Here is a 14,626-nt window from a genome sequence, read left to right on the forward strand (position 1 = left end):
TATCACCAGACTAATCTTTCTCAATCACAGTGTTCATTAAGTTCTCTCCCCCCATCCCCTCTCACCCTTCCTTCTTCTTTCCAATCTCTCTCTGTCTCTGCTACACATACACACACAGAAGAGCAATAAAGGCTAGGCAATGGGAGTCAAGTGTGTCTGAGGCCAGATTTGAAACTGAAATGGCTAACTTGTCTAAAGTTGTTGGTACTGGATTCTAGAACACAAAAGCTAGAGCTGTTGGCTTGGTTGGTTGAAGGAAGGATCATATTAGATTTAGAACTGGAAGGGATCTTAAAAGTCATCGAGTGCAAAACCCTCATTTTACAAATGAAGAAACGGGCTGGGAAAGGTTAAATGATGTACCCAAAGTCACAACTCAGTGTCTGAGATAGGATGCACACTCAGGGCTCCCTAGCTCCAAGTCCAATGCCCTCTCCACTCTGCAGCTCTTCTGCTTTGAAATCCTACCCAATGAGGGTCAGCTCGAGAAACTTGGAGTGTTTAAGCTGGAAGAAGAGAAGCTGCAGGGGCTTTGTGGCTGTCTTCAAGTACTTTCAGTTCAGTGTTAGATAAACCTCTGTCTGTTAGTACTATTTCTGCCCTCACGAGAGATCTTGAAGCAAGGACTTGGATGACCATTCGTTGAGCACAAAGGTTTCTTGTTCAGGTGCAGGTTGGGCAGGAGATGGTTTGTTAGAGGAAACGGCTCAGCTGCCCATCCTTGACCAGAGCTAGAAGAGCAGGCTGCCGTGATACCTTGTCTCTGATGACCACCCGGATTCCCTTTGTGCCCCAGGATGCCTGTGTCCAGGGGAGTTGTCTACTTTAGGGGAAAGTCGGTGCCAGGAGGTCACAGCAAGCGTCTTTTTTTCCCCTTACAGATCCCTGATGCCATAGAGCAACTACAAGAGTCCCTGAACATATGCAAGGATGATGTCCACGCCCTCCACCTGTTGGCACTGCTCTTCTCCGCCCAGAAACACTACCAGCAAGCCCTGGAAGTCATCCACATGGCAGTCGCCGAGTACCCAGAAAACTTCAAGTGAGTGGGCGCCCTGGCCAACAGTGCCCAGGCTCTGGATGGCTCTCTTGCCAGTGCGAGGCTACACACACACACACTTCCAGCACTTTGTCCCACTCTGGGCTGGCTGCTATGAGGGAGGGAGGAGGAGGTGCAGTGTCCCCCCTTCCACAGGGGCCTTTGGTCTAGTTGGGGAGGCCTGGCCAGTGCCTCCATGTGCTTGACTCTCAGGGCTCTTTCAGAGCAGTAAAGAGAGCGAGCCACGTCCTAAGGATTTGGGACTGGTTGAAGAATAGAGAAGTCGATCAGGGAAACAGATCAGGCCCACTACATACAGAAGAGCACAAGTCTAGCCACCAGCAAAGAGCCCGGATGCTGGGGTCAGGACTCACCATTCAGCAAAAAATGACTGGGGAAACTTGGAAACAGTCCAGCAGGAATTAGGGTCAGGCCAGCATCTCACACCAAATACCGAAATAAGGTACAACCCTTAGCTCTAAAAGGTCCCATCATAAACAGATTCAGCCTGCTGTATGACCCTGGGTGAGTCCCTTCACCCCCTTGCCCTTCTGTTGTAGAGTCGTTATTGTGATAGCACGGCAAGGTTTTAGGGGAGTAAAGAGGTCCTCAAAGACAGAGGAAGCATAGAGAACACACATGCCAGGGCGTGGGGGATTAGGATTCCAGACGATGTGATTTACCCAAAGTCCCTCAGAGACGTAATAGGATAGCCAGGCCCTCCAGGCAGCACCAGTGAAGCAGTAGAGGCTGTGCCCCATGCCTTCACCCCAAGCTGGTCCTGGGGCAGCTAGATGGCACCATGGGGCCTGGAGTCAGGAAAGTCTTGAGTTCAAATGTAGCCTTAGCTATTCACTAGCTATATGGCCCTGAACAAATCACTTTACCTTTGTTTGCCTCAGTTTCCTTAACTGTAAAATAGGCATAATAATAGCACCCATTCCTCACAGGGTTCTTAGTAGATCATATTTGTGAAGTCATCAGCACAGAGCTTGGCACATCCCGGGCTTTCTAAGTGCTTATTTCCTTCCCTTCCTGCTGATTAGTTCTCTTTTGAATATAACAGTGAGTCTTCCTTTATCCTCAGCTCCTCCAGTGTTAATCTTCTTTGATACTCTTCCAGCCACAAAAGGCAACAGAGAATAAGCTGTTTATGCCAGTGTGGATTTTGGGGTTAATGGCTTTGGGGGACTGAGGGTAGGGAATTTGAGGAACGGGAGTCTGCACTAGAGGGGCTGTTGGGCAGCATTTCATGGATCTCCTCTCCAGGAGAGGAGCTGCCTAGTTTGGGGTATATTCCTTCAAACTCTGATATACTAGAATTTGAAAGCTAAAATAGATCAATTTGGAGAACCTTTGAAAAGGCAAAACAAAGGCTGTTCTGTCTCCCAGAGCAAGGTCACTTTTAGAACTGACTGCCCTGGAGAAGTGCCGTTCTATAGTGGAGGAAAAGCCTTGCACCTGCTACTTTGCATGGGGGCGTCATCCTCGACAGTGTGCAGAGGCCATGGCAGAGCCTGAGGACACGAGTCCAGAGCTGGCCCAGGGTGTCTGGGGGGAGAGTCACTGCAGATACCCGCTCAGATCCCAATCAGGAGGCCTCGGCCAGGAGGGCCAGTGCATGGCACATGTGTACCCTGCCTCCCAATCACAGTCTACTCCCTAAATTTAAACATAGATCGACACCCCCCAACTCCAGCCATAGGCAGAGCATGCTAACCCTGGCTAAACCACTTTCCCATACTGTAACCCTCTTCCATGGCCTCCTCTCGCTCTCATCATCATTCAGCCTCAGCTGCTCTCCAGAGGAACCAGTGAGTGGCCAGTTGCCGAACTTACTGGCCTTGTCTGGTTCCTCAGGCTCCCTGGCCGCACTGGCAGCCCCCCTCTTCTCCTTCCTGCCGGCTTCCCTAGCTTTTGACCCTCTCCGGGTCCCCCTGTTGCCTCTCTGAACCGTTCCTGCGGGGCTTCCTCCTGGGCCTTTTCTGCCTGTCTCCTCCCCTCCTGTTTTTTGTGCTGATCTTAGCCCCGAGAACTCTCTGTGTAGAGGATTCTCAGCTCTTTTTTCCAGCCCTCAGCTCTCTCCTGACATCCAGGCTTTTAGAGGTGCGAAAGACATTTCTAGCTCAATGTTCCCAAAACTGAATTCATTCTTCCCCTACTCCTGACTTCCATATTGCCGTTGAGAGTATGACCGCCTCCCAGGCACCTGGCTCATCGCTTAGACGTTATCCTAGACTGGCTTTCTCTTTAGCCTCCTCTTCACACAACCATTCTTCCTTCCTCACCCTGCTCCGTGTGCTCCCTTCCCTCTCCCGACATTGCCCCGTGTCACTACAGACTTCCTTTGCCTTATACCCACACAACTGCAGGAGACCTTCTGTGGGTCTCCCTGTCTTAGGGTCACCCCCCCCCCAACAAAGGGACCTTCCTAAAGTGCATCAAGTCCGTCCCCTTCTCAGTAAACTTCCATGGCTCCCTATTGTCTCCAGGGTCGGACATACATCAAGTCCTCTATGGCTGGGTGAGCCGGGGCAAGTCACTTACCCCCATTGCCTAACCCTTACCGCCCTTCTGCCCAATCTCAAGTCTCCATTCTAAGCTAGAGCAAATGGGTATTAAAGAATAAAATGAAATAAAATCTGCTCTTTTAAACCCATCACCTGGCCCTTTTCTACCTCTCCAATGTACTTTACACTTTATCTACAGTCTTGTGGTGCTTGGACAGGATCCCCCATCTCCATCTCTGCCCCTGCCTCCTGGCCGGGAGGCTTCCTTTAAGTCTGCTAAAGCCCCGGCTCTTCCCCTCCGTACTGTGGCCTTCCTCCGAGATCTCTGTGCCTCTGTGTGCCTCTGTGTGTGTTGTTTGTACGGAGCTGCTTCCAGGTGGTCTCCCCCTGTGAGCCTGTGAGCTTCCTGAGCAGTAGAGACTGTCAGGATACTTCTTTGTGTCCCCAGGGCTTAGCTCGGGGCCCAGGTTTATTGATCCCAGCTAGTATTTTATAGAAAGTGATGTAGGCTAAGGGATTAGGTAAGCTTTTTGCATACACAATGAATGTAGATAATTTATCATTCTTTTACAATAGACTTAGTTTACCTCATTGAATCTAGACTGAGTTTTCCGTAGGCTGATAAATCAATATGTCAATGTGTAACCATATAACCCAGTTTCTCAGGGAATGCTTGCATCAGTGGTTTTTGGAAAGAACATCCAGCTGCGGGGAGGCGTGGAAAGGAAGAGGTTTAGGGGCCTCCTGTGAGGAGTGAGCTTCGCCTTTGGCTTTATCTAGACTATGGCTTTGATTTCCCTGGAGTCCTCTCACTTCTGGGGGCTACATCACCTGATCCCAAGTCTGGCCAGCCCACCTGGGCTTGGGTGTGTGTTGGCCACACCGAAGGGAGCAGGGAAGGAGGGCCGGAGTGCCCCAACACTGCTCCTGGAGACCATGCCTTCTTCCCAGGGAGTCACTGCTGTCTGGGCCCAGGACGGCCCATTCCTCTCCACAGATAAGCTACCCAGGTAGCTTATCCCGCCTGAAGGCCTGGATCAAATCATCTGCATGTACAAGGGATTAGCCAACGGAACCCACTAATCCCAAACCCAGGGCCCTGACTCTGCCTGTGATGTAACCAGGTGAGATTATAATGAAAAAGCATGGGGGCAAATGACCCATCTCTTAATAGTAACATCTGCCTTTGCTAAACCCGCACCCCGAGCTGCAGGGCCGGTGGGGAGTGTGCTTTGTGAGCCGCCGTGGCCCTGCCCGGCTCAGCAGGGTCTTGGCCCGCTGAGCTTCCAGGTTTCCCCGCTCTGGGTCTCTCAGTCAGGGTTCTGCTGAAACGAAGGTAGAAGGAAATGCTTCCCTACGAGTCCTCCTCGCCAGGCCCTCCATCTGGAGACTTCAGTAAAAGCAGGGATGGATACGCCTGCGACTCCCTTCTTCCCTCGTCGTCTCCCTCTGCCCTCTCTGCTGGGTTTGGGCCTGCCATGGTGCCGCTTCATCTGGGCCTCCAGCCCTCCAGGACACAAGCTCTGGGTCTTTATGACCTGGATGAGCCCTGCGCGCCACCTTGTACGGAAGTGTCCACAGGCAGTGCTCCATCTCTGCTCGCCCTGCTGTATCGGATGGGAACCAGCTGGTTCCAGCCGGGGTGCCTCCTCACAGGCCATACCCGGACAAGAGTCTTTTCTGTGGTGTCTCCAGGGAGATTTCTGCTCTGTCCAGTCTAGTTCAGTTTGCCTATGTGTACAAGGCATGGGGGATACAGGGGCACAAATGACAGACACTACAGGGAGCTCACATTCTGCTGGGGAACACACAGGCAAGTAAATATATGGGCATTTGGTAGGACCAGCAAAAGAAAGGAGGAAGGTAAAGGCTTTTTTTCTCTTTAAACCCTCACCTTCTGCCTCATAATCAATACTGTGTATTGGCTCCAAGGCAGAAGAGCAGTAAGGGCTAGGCAGTGAGGGTTAAGTGACTTGCCCAGGGTCACACAGCTAAGATGTGTCTGAGGATAGATCTGAACCCAGGACCTCCTATCTCTAGGCCTGGCTCTCCATCCACTGAGCCATCCAGCTGCCCACCAAGATAAAGGTTCTAACAGACAGAAGTGAGGGAGTCCATTCTGGACTTAGGCCAAGGCATGAAGGCAGGACATAGAAAGCTGACTTCATTTGGCTTGGTAAGAATGTCAAATGTGTAGAGAATAATATGAAATAAACCTGAAAAGGTACTATGGAACTAGATTTTAGAGAGCTCTAAATGCCAAGTTGAGGAGCTTCTGTTTTATCATAGACATAATAAGGAGCTACTGAATAGTTAGTCAAGCATGTGCCTACTTATCCTAGGTACATTTGATGTTGCTAATGCAAAAGCTTTTTGATTTCATATAAATAAAATTATCCATCTTTATCATTTATGATTGCCATTAAATTCCATTCTTGGTTAAGAATTGTCCCCTTTGCCATACCTGTGGACAGTACCTAATATGGTCCCCTTCCAGTTTGTTTTTTATATTGTGACCTTTGACATTCAGGTCACTTGTCCATTTTAGGCAGGAAGTGGCTCATGGTGTGAGATGTTGTTCTAAACCTAATTTCTAGGAAAATGCTTTCCAGTTATCCCAGAAATTTTTATCCAATAAGGACCTCTTCCCCAAATAATTTATGTCCTTGGGTTTATTGAACATGGGTTATTGAGGTGAATTTTTAAAATTATTTTTATTTCTAGTCCATTTCATTGATCTCTCCTTTTTTTTAACTAGCACCAAATAGTGTAGATGATTATTACTTTTGAGTATGGTTTGATGTCTGAAAATTGGTAGCTATAACCGTTACATTTTCTTTTATTCCTTATATCAATGTGAAATGTGTCTTTCTTCAGTTCCCATTATTCTTAGTTCTGTACCCAGAGACAAACAAGAGAGACAAGTCTAAATCCTCTTTTATCAGACAAATCATTAGATACTTGGAAACCATCTTTATATCAATCCAATCAGCAAGCATTTATTAAGCAGTTTCTTTCTGCTGGGCCTTCTATCAAGCATTGAGGATATAAAAATGAAAGAATTCTTGCTTGTTTACAGTTATGTCAGGAGAAACAGTATATACACAGATAAAGAAATGCAGATCTACATAGATATCTGCATGTACCTCTAGCTCTGTATCCCACAGAAAACTGCCTTTGTCTTCTGGAAGTTCTAAAGAGCCTGGATGGATTCTGTGACACAATATTAGCATGAGGAACAGTAGGAGCAGGACACTGCCCTTGAAGCTAAGGAGGACACCTCACTTCCTGTTATAGATCTCCCCTTCACTAGCTGTGGGACCTTGGATGAGTCATTTAATCTAGAAGTTTCATTTTCCTCATCTATAAAATGGAGATGATATCAACCTCAAAAGTTCCCACAAATGTGAAACAGGATAGTGCATCTAATATTCCAGGCAAACCACAAAACTTATGGATATGAATTATTTTGATGCTATTGGCCTTGAATAAAGATTTTAGGTAGAAGCCAAATGGGCTGAGGTGCTATCTTGAAGTCTGCCATCCAGATCCCTTCCTTGCTAGGAAAGATGGGGGACAGGCAATAGGAAAGATTAGAAGTGGGACAGATGAGCCCAAAATACTAGGGTTCTGAGACCAAGACTTTCTGACAGAGTAAATGTAGTGCACTGTGGTCCACAAGCCCCTGGAGGGGATCAGGAAAGGCCTTATATAAGAAGTGGTGCTTAAGCTGAGGTTTTTGGTTTGTTGTTGTTTTTTAAATTTATTTACTTTTTAAGGTTTTTTTTTTTTTAATTTTAAACCCTTAACTTCTGTGTATTGACTTATAGGTGGAAGATTGGTAAGGGTAGGCAATGGGGGTCAAGTGACTTGCCCAGGGTCACACAGCTGGGAAGTGGCTGAGGCCGGGTTTGAACCTAGGACCTCCTGTCTCTAGGCCTGGCTCTCAATCCACTGAGCTACCCAGCTGCTCCACTTTTTAAAGTTTTTAAATTTGTTTTCCAGATTACATGTCAGTACAATTTTCATTAGTCATTTTGTGATACGATCTAGTTTGTATATATGTTGTTATATAATCCATGTTTCCATGTTCATCATGTTGTGAAGAAAGACACATTACTTACTCCAAAGAAAAATTCATGGAGGAAATAAAGTGAAAAATGGACTGCTTCGATATGCATGCAGACTTCTGTAGCAGTGGATGCCTTTTTTGTCACAAGTTGTCCTGGATCTTTGCATTGTTGTTAAGTCATTTATAGTTGATCATTGTACTTTATTGCTGTTAATGTAGCAACATTTTCCTGGTTCTGCTCACTTCACTTCGCATCACTTCATATAAGTCTTTCCATGTTTTTTCGTGATCATCTTGTTTGTCATTTCTTTTAGCACATTACAATCATATGCCAGAACTTATTCAGCCATTCATTCTCCAACTGATGAACAGCCTTTCATTTTCTAGTTTTTTGCTCTCACAAAAAGAGCTGCTGTAAATATTTTTGTACAGATAGGTCCTTTTTCACTTTGAGCTGAGTTTTGAAAGAAAACATGGTCTCTTAAGAGGCCAAGATGAGTAGAGAGAGCATTTCTGGGCCTGGGAGACAGCCTAAGCTGACCTGGAATGCAGGAAGAGTAAGTTCAGGAAGTAGGACAGTTTGGCTGAATTCTAGACTACTGAAAAAAAGATAAAACAACAAATCTGAAAAGGTAAACTGGAGCCAGATTGTAAAGGGCTTTAGATGCTAAACAGAGGATTTTGTATTTTATCTTAGAGACAATAGGGAGTGTTTTGAACAGGGGAGTGATAGTTGTGTTTTAGTGAAATCACTTTAACAGCTGTCAAAGGGGTGGTAGGTTGAAGAAGAAAGAGGCAGGATACAAGGAGAACAATTAGGAAGATATTTCAGTATTCCAGGATTGGAGGTGGGGGGTGCACTTTGGAAATAAAGTAGATGGCTATGTAAATAGAAGGGAGTGGTGATGATTTGATCAAGAGTGATTTGAAGTAGAATGCAGAATCCATGATGTCCCAATTAAACCTTGTCTTATACTTATTTTTCATGACATATCTGACAGTCCACTCACCCCTCTAGTAGCCTTTCTTAAGACATGGTCCAGTGATATCCATATTCCTCCTAAAATGCACTCAGAAGTGAATACAGTATTCTAGGTGTGTCCTGAGCAAGAATATTATGTCCTCCTTTTCTGGACAGGAAGGCTTTATGTGTTTCAGATTACATAAAATTCCTTTTAAGATGTAAACATTTTTTTCAAGACCCTCTCCTATTAATATCTAAGCATGGATATAAAGGAGAGACATTTGCTCATGAAATCTGCTTTCCATATCATGGAGGTTGTGCAGCCTTAGAGTTCAGTTGGGAAATTCCCTGTAAATGATGAAGTCCTCTAGATGTTCCTGTCTGCAGATGAAATTGTTCTGATTGCATCAAGTCTTAGATCTCTGCAAAGCCTTCTAAAGATCCATCATCATTCAAAAGAATTTAACCTGGGTCTATACATGGGAAAAGCCGAGAGAATGAAGAATATCTTTTGTCCATTCAGTAGGAGAAACCATAGGGTGGTCATCGGCACATAGTCCATTACTTATGAATAACAAAACTCATCTAAGAATTAAATAGGAGGAAGATACTGGCTTAGATTTCATCTGGAAAATTGTGCTATGTTTTAATGATACCCCTCATGCTGCCTTGATGCAAAGGCCCACCATCTTTTTTTACACCAGTATTCTTTTGGAGATACTCTAAGGCTCTAAAGTATGAAATATGATCATCCATGAAGAATTAGATTTGTAAGTCACCCCAAGGATAATGGAGAGGCAAATGATGGACAGATTTAGGCTGTAACATAACAAAGAATTAGAAATAGGTCACAGGAAAATCATCAGAGATATGTAACCAGAAAGAGATGGCCAGCCATCTAGTAAGAGGGAGAGAAACAGATGAATAATTATGTGTTCTCCTCAAATGCATGTAATGATGAGAATTAGCATGTTGCATGTCCTTCCCACTTGGTGGGGTTATTACCAGCAGACTTGGACAGGAGTCTCAAAGGATGAGCAGGGAGGATGAGTGGCAGAAATGCCCATTTCCATGAAAACATAGGATGTGGATTCTCTGATATAGAGCAGCAAGGACCCTCCAACAGCATCCAGTACAAATCCTGCCCCACCCCTTATTTTACAGAGGAGAAACTGGGGCCCAGGAAGGTGGCCTTGCCCAAGGGGCCCATTCAAAGGTGGGATTTGAATCTGGGTCCCATTTTGTCTGTCCAGAGATCTTCCTCAGAATCCCCTACAAGGGCAGAGTCTGGATAATGTCCCCAAAGACAGAACTTTAGCACAGAAGTAATTCCAGTTTACTGCTAAGATATAATAATTATTCACATTTGTCTAGTGCTTTATGATTTGCTAAGAATTATTCATCATCTTATTTGACCTTTGTAGCAACTTTTGAGGTTGATATAGTTTTTATTTTATAGTTATGAAAACTGAGGCTCAAAAGTTAAATGATTTGCCCATGGTTATACAAGTGATGAGGGGCAGATGCAGAACTGAAACCTGGGTCATCCAGTTACAAGTCTAGTACTCTTTATTTCCAGTTTTAACCTGGAGTCTAAGATTTTCTTTTAATATTTTGATAACTTTGTTTCAATACAATTGGTCTTCTTTATAGCCTGCTTTATTTTTATTTTAATTCTGAGAAATTAATAAATTTCAAAAGACTGCCAAAGGCCTATCCATAGTTCAAAAAAGATAAAAAAGAAATTCCCTAGCATCCTGTTTTCTTCAGACCAGGAAAGACCTCTTGCAGAAATCTTCTGAACAAGTTTCTGGAGTCTCCAAAGGAGAGAAGGGAGGATTAGGTACCAGGAAGATCCTGAGATACATGGCTCTGTCACGGGCATCCTGGCCCTGAATGCTGGGGAGAATGACTGGTAAAATCACTCCCTTGGCTGTTTGGCTCCCCCACATTCTGACCACAGGGTTTTTACAGATGATAGAAGCTCTGGAATTAACACCCCAGACTACAGAAACCCTAGGATTAACAGAAAATGTCACCAGGTCCATTATGGGGCAGGAGGAGCTGAAAAATGTCATTGCCATCTGATAGAAGCAGTGCCCTGCTTTTCCAGCTGCTCCTGGCCGGGTACATGCTGTGTGTGGCCACAGCTGTCGTTCCTGCGGTTAATTAAATAAACAGCCCAGTAAATATCACTGCGGCAACAGCAGCAAAAAAATAAAAATAAAACCTTTTTCATCTCTGACCTCATGCCCATCAGGATGGACTTTATGCAGGGGAACAATGGAAGATGCCAGGCTGGGAGCCTTTCTTGCCATTTGCCTCCAGCTCTGTTTCTTCTCTGGCTGGGACCTTTTTTTCCTTCTCTTTTGCTATTTTGTGGAGGTTAGTGATGGAAACTTCACATCTCATAGTGATGGATGCTTTGTTCCTTCTCTCTCCCCTCCCCTCTCTACCACTGAATTATAAACCCTTCGAGGGCAAGGAGTGTCATTTTTCATCTCTGTGTCCCCCATATAATTGGCTTTTTTTCAACCCCTTACCTTCTGCCTTAGAATTGATACTGTCAGCTCTAAGGCAGTAGTGTGGTAAAAACTAGACATTTGGGGTTAAGTGACTTGCCCGGGGTTGCACAGCTTATAAGTGTCTGAGGACACACTTGAACCTCCCATTTCCAGGCCTGGCTTTCCACATATAATTAAATCTTAATGTTTATTGAACTATTAGTAAGAACTTGCTATTTAGAAAAGAAAAGAACAGTCTATCTTGTAACCTGGGTGGGTAGAGGGCTTATTGGGGTTTTGCCCATGCTACCTTGCTAGCACATAGGCATAGAGTGTTGGACTTGGAGTCAGGAAGACCTGAGTTAAAATCCTGCCCTGAACACTTTCTAGCTATGTGACCTTGGACAAGTCACTTTGCCTCTAGTTTTCTCCAGTTTTCCTCATCTATAAAATGAGAGAGTTGGAGGTCCCTTCCCAGGATTAAGTTGTATATGGTCTCTGCCTATAGAGGAAAACATCCTGAAGAGAATGGTGAAAATCTAAGGCTAGGAGTCGAGAAAAACTAGTTAGGCCATTTAGGTTACTTGTGACTGTGGGCAAATCATTCAGCTTTTTCTGGGGCCACCCATTCCCTTCTCTTTTGTCAAATGGGGGTAACAGCTTCTGTTCAAGCTCCAGTCAAAACATGTTATAGAAATCAGGTGAAAGAATTGATAAAATGCTCAATTAACAAACATTTATCTCTCACCCACTTAGATGTTCTACCCTTTGATGAGCACTATGGGAAATATGACAACTATGAGAAAGGGTCAGTCAGATCACTGAAACATAAATGTTGTCTTTCTTTTGCTCTCTTTTAAGGACCAGTAATAATAACTTATGGAAGAATAGTGTCAGAGTTCGTAAAACACCTTGATGGCAGAACCTATGAGGCAGGGAGTGGCAGGTACCATTCCTATTTTATAGAGGAGGAAACTGTGGCTCTGAGGAATGGAGAGGATGGTGGTTTGCTGTGGTCTCAAGGCCAGTAAGTGCCAGAGGAATGATTTGAACTAAGGTATCCTGACTCCAAGTCAGGCACCCTCCCTGCTTACAGAAATCATTTCAGGAGGTGAGGTGATTAGCTTAGCTGGTTCTGTGGTCAGGAAGGGCTTCATGAAGGGGGTAGAGCCTCCTTGGGCCTGAGAGAAAAGGGGGAGAGTTCCTGGAGGTTAAAGGAAAGGAGAGAACATTATAAGTGAGCAGGGAGAGGATTCTTATTCATGTAAAATAAGTTTTTAAATTTTTGGTGAGTGACATGGCTTTGGTGAACTTGTTCTTTTGAAAATCCTCCTGAATTCGGGGATTAGGCAGAGGGCAGAGGAAAGAAGATTTGGATTTCCATGCTGTGGGCTGACCTTTAGCAGATGAAGCTGGTGTCAAAAACAACAGAAGAAAAAAAAAAAAAAACGTGATGAGACAAAGATTGATGATCCCTTAGGGTACAGTGTGAACCTGGCTTGATGGGAACCAGACACCCCAGCACTGCTTCCTGAAAGCCTGTAGGCTACCAGCTAAGCCCATGAACATTTGGCCCTACACGTGCCCCTGAGGGCTTCTGTGCCTGCCCAGGGGTGCCAGCAGTGAGGACAGCCTTATCTTTTAGCTCATGGACTCCACTGGGCCAAAAAGGCAGAAAGACAGCTGGGACCTGCTCCCTCAAGGGCTAGGTCGCCTCCACTCTTCTTTCTTTTTCAGATTTTTCGGAAATATTGGGGGATGGGAGGTAGAAGAAGGCCCAGGCCTGAGAGTGGAGACCCAGGAGCCAAGTGAGAATGATCTGATGGTGGGAGCTCATTGCTGAAGCCAGCAGGGCCTGTGAGGTGGTGGTTTTAAGTAACAGATTCCTCACACTTTAGTCAGGGCCCTTGTAGTGGAGATCTCTATGGTAACCAAACAAAGTTCCCCAGCCAATGAAGAGACCTTTCCAATAAACAGCCTATCAGTCACTGATTCTGCCCAGGGGGCTGGAAGCCTGCCATATCAGTTTGGAAAGCCCAGTGACAGGGCATTTGGAATGCACATTGTTTTTCTTCTCTCTCCCTGAGGAGTGGGGCACCCTGAGGGTTTCAACCCCAGCATGGATCCTAAGGGAATAGAAACCCCCTTGGGCCTCCTGTCGGGAACCTCTCTAAAGAGATGCTCCTAAACCTGAATATCATGGCTACTGGGCCAGATCTGGAGAGGTGTAAACAAACCAGGGAATATTGTATCCATCTCCCCCAGAAACCCAAACTGTTTTGGAAATTGTTTGATATCTTGGCATTAACAGGGCCCTAAGTTCTACCAAAACCATTTGAGTCTGTGTGGTAGACCTCAGGGGCACGAAACTTGACCCTTCCTTAGTTTTTGGTTGTTTATATTTTGTTTGTATTGATAAATTCTACAGTCCGAAATTAGTAGTTGATGATAGGTCACTGAATCTTAGATTTGGGAAAGGCCATAGAGCTCTTCTAGTCCTAACCATCCTCAACCTAAAAACAAGGGAACTGAAACCCAAAGAGATGGCTCATTAGTGTCAAGTAGGTCTAGACTTTTTGACTCCCAGTACATGAGTAATTGTGTTATCAGATTCCACCTTCATTGAACTGATATCTTTGCCTTCAATCTAATATTTATTTGATCTCATTGATGAGCTTTTGTAGCACATCAGGTAGATATTTAAAAAACTGGAATCCTCAATGATTATCCCTGATAACACAAGAGTGAACCAAAACACCATTTGCATTGAAACAATTTTGCCAGGTCCAACCAACCCACTATTTTGACTGTTCATAGTCCTAATGAGGAAGCAGCCTTCAGCTTGATGAGCAAACCATTTGGTTGAGAAAAGAAGTATTTGTTTAGACATAATTTGCTTTTCTCATATGTACCCTCCCAGTGTCTTTTTCCCCCCAAGGATCCATGTTCATCAGCAAATTTAGCTTTGCTAACTTTCTTCCTTAGTTCTTCATTAACCACCTACCTGGAAAAAGCTCTACTTAGCTCTGTACAGAATCTGTAAAGACATAATTCCTGTCCCCTGGGAACTTATGTTTCAAACAGGCCATCACTCACTTTTAGGCCTTTGTTTTTGGTGGTCTTGGTATCCACTGGTATCTTCATCAGTGTGGGTTTGGAGTTCATCTGTCAGGCCCCTTACCCTGTGTTGGAGTTGTAACCTGACCGTTGAATGACCATCAGACTTCCCATCCCACATATATATACTTGGTGATCCTTTTAGTGAAAATAAATTGGATATCATCCCAAACATCCAAGTCTTAGTTAAATTGTTTTTAAGGACCTCTAACATTGCTGTCCATTAACTTTGATGAGAAGTACTCCTGACACCCCTCCACCCCAGCTCTCATGCCTAAGGATAGTGTCTGTGGATTTTATTTGGAGTAACAACAATGTTATTCTCCCTAGATCAGGACCCTATAAATAAGAAAGAAAGAAAGAACTCACTTGAAGAATTACAGCTTTGGGGTTTATAGATTGTTTTGTTTTTTTTAAGCT

At 44.8% G+C, this 14,626-nt stretch overlaps 1 protein-coding gene across 1 annotated transcript in view; it reads left to right on the forward strand.

The window, feature by feature from the left end:
* TTC7A (tetratricopeptide repeat domain 7A) overlaps positions 1-14,626 on the forward strand; it is a 175,128-nt gene that overhangs the window by 118,542 nt on the left and 41,960 nt on the right. Inside the window, exon 15 of the mRNA XM_044663296.1 lies at positions 882-1,042. Within this exon, the coding sequence (XP_044519231.1) occupies positions 882-1,042 (161 nt within the window). The remainder of the gene's footprint in view (positions 1-881; positions 1,043-14,626) is intronic.

This window comes from Gracilinanus agilis, chromosome 2 (assembly GCF_016433145.1).
Source record: "Gracilinanus agilis isolate LMUSP501 chromosome 2, AgileGrace, whole genome shotgun sequence".
Taxonomy (NCBI): domain Eukaryota; kingdom Metazoa; phylum Chordata; class Mammalia; order Didelphimorphia; family Didelphidae; genus Gracilinanus; species Gracilinanus agilis.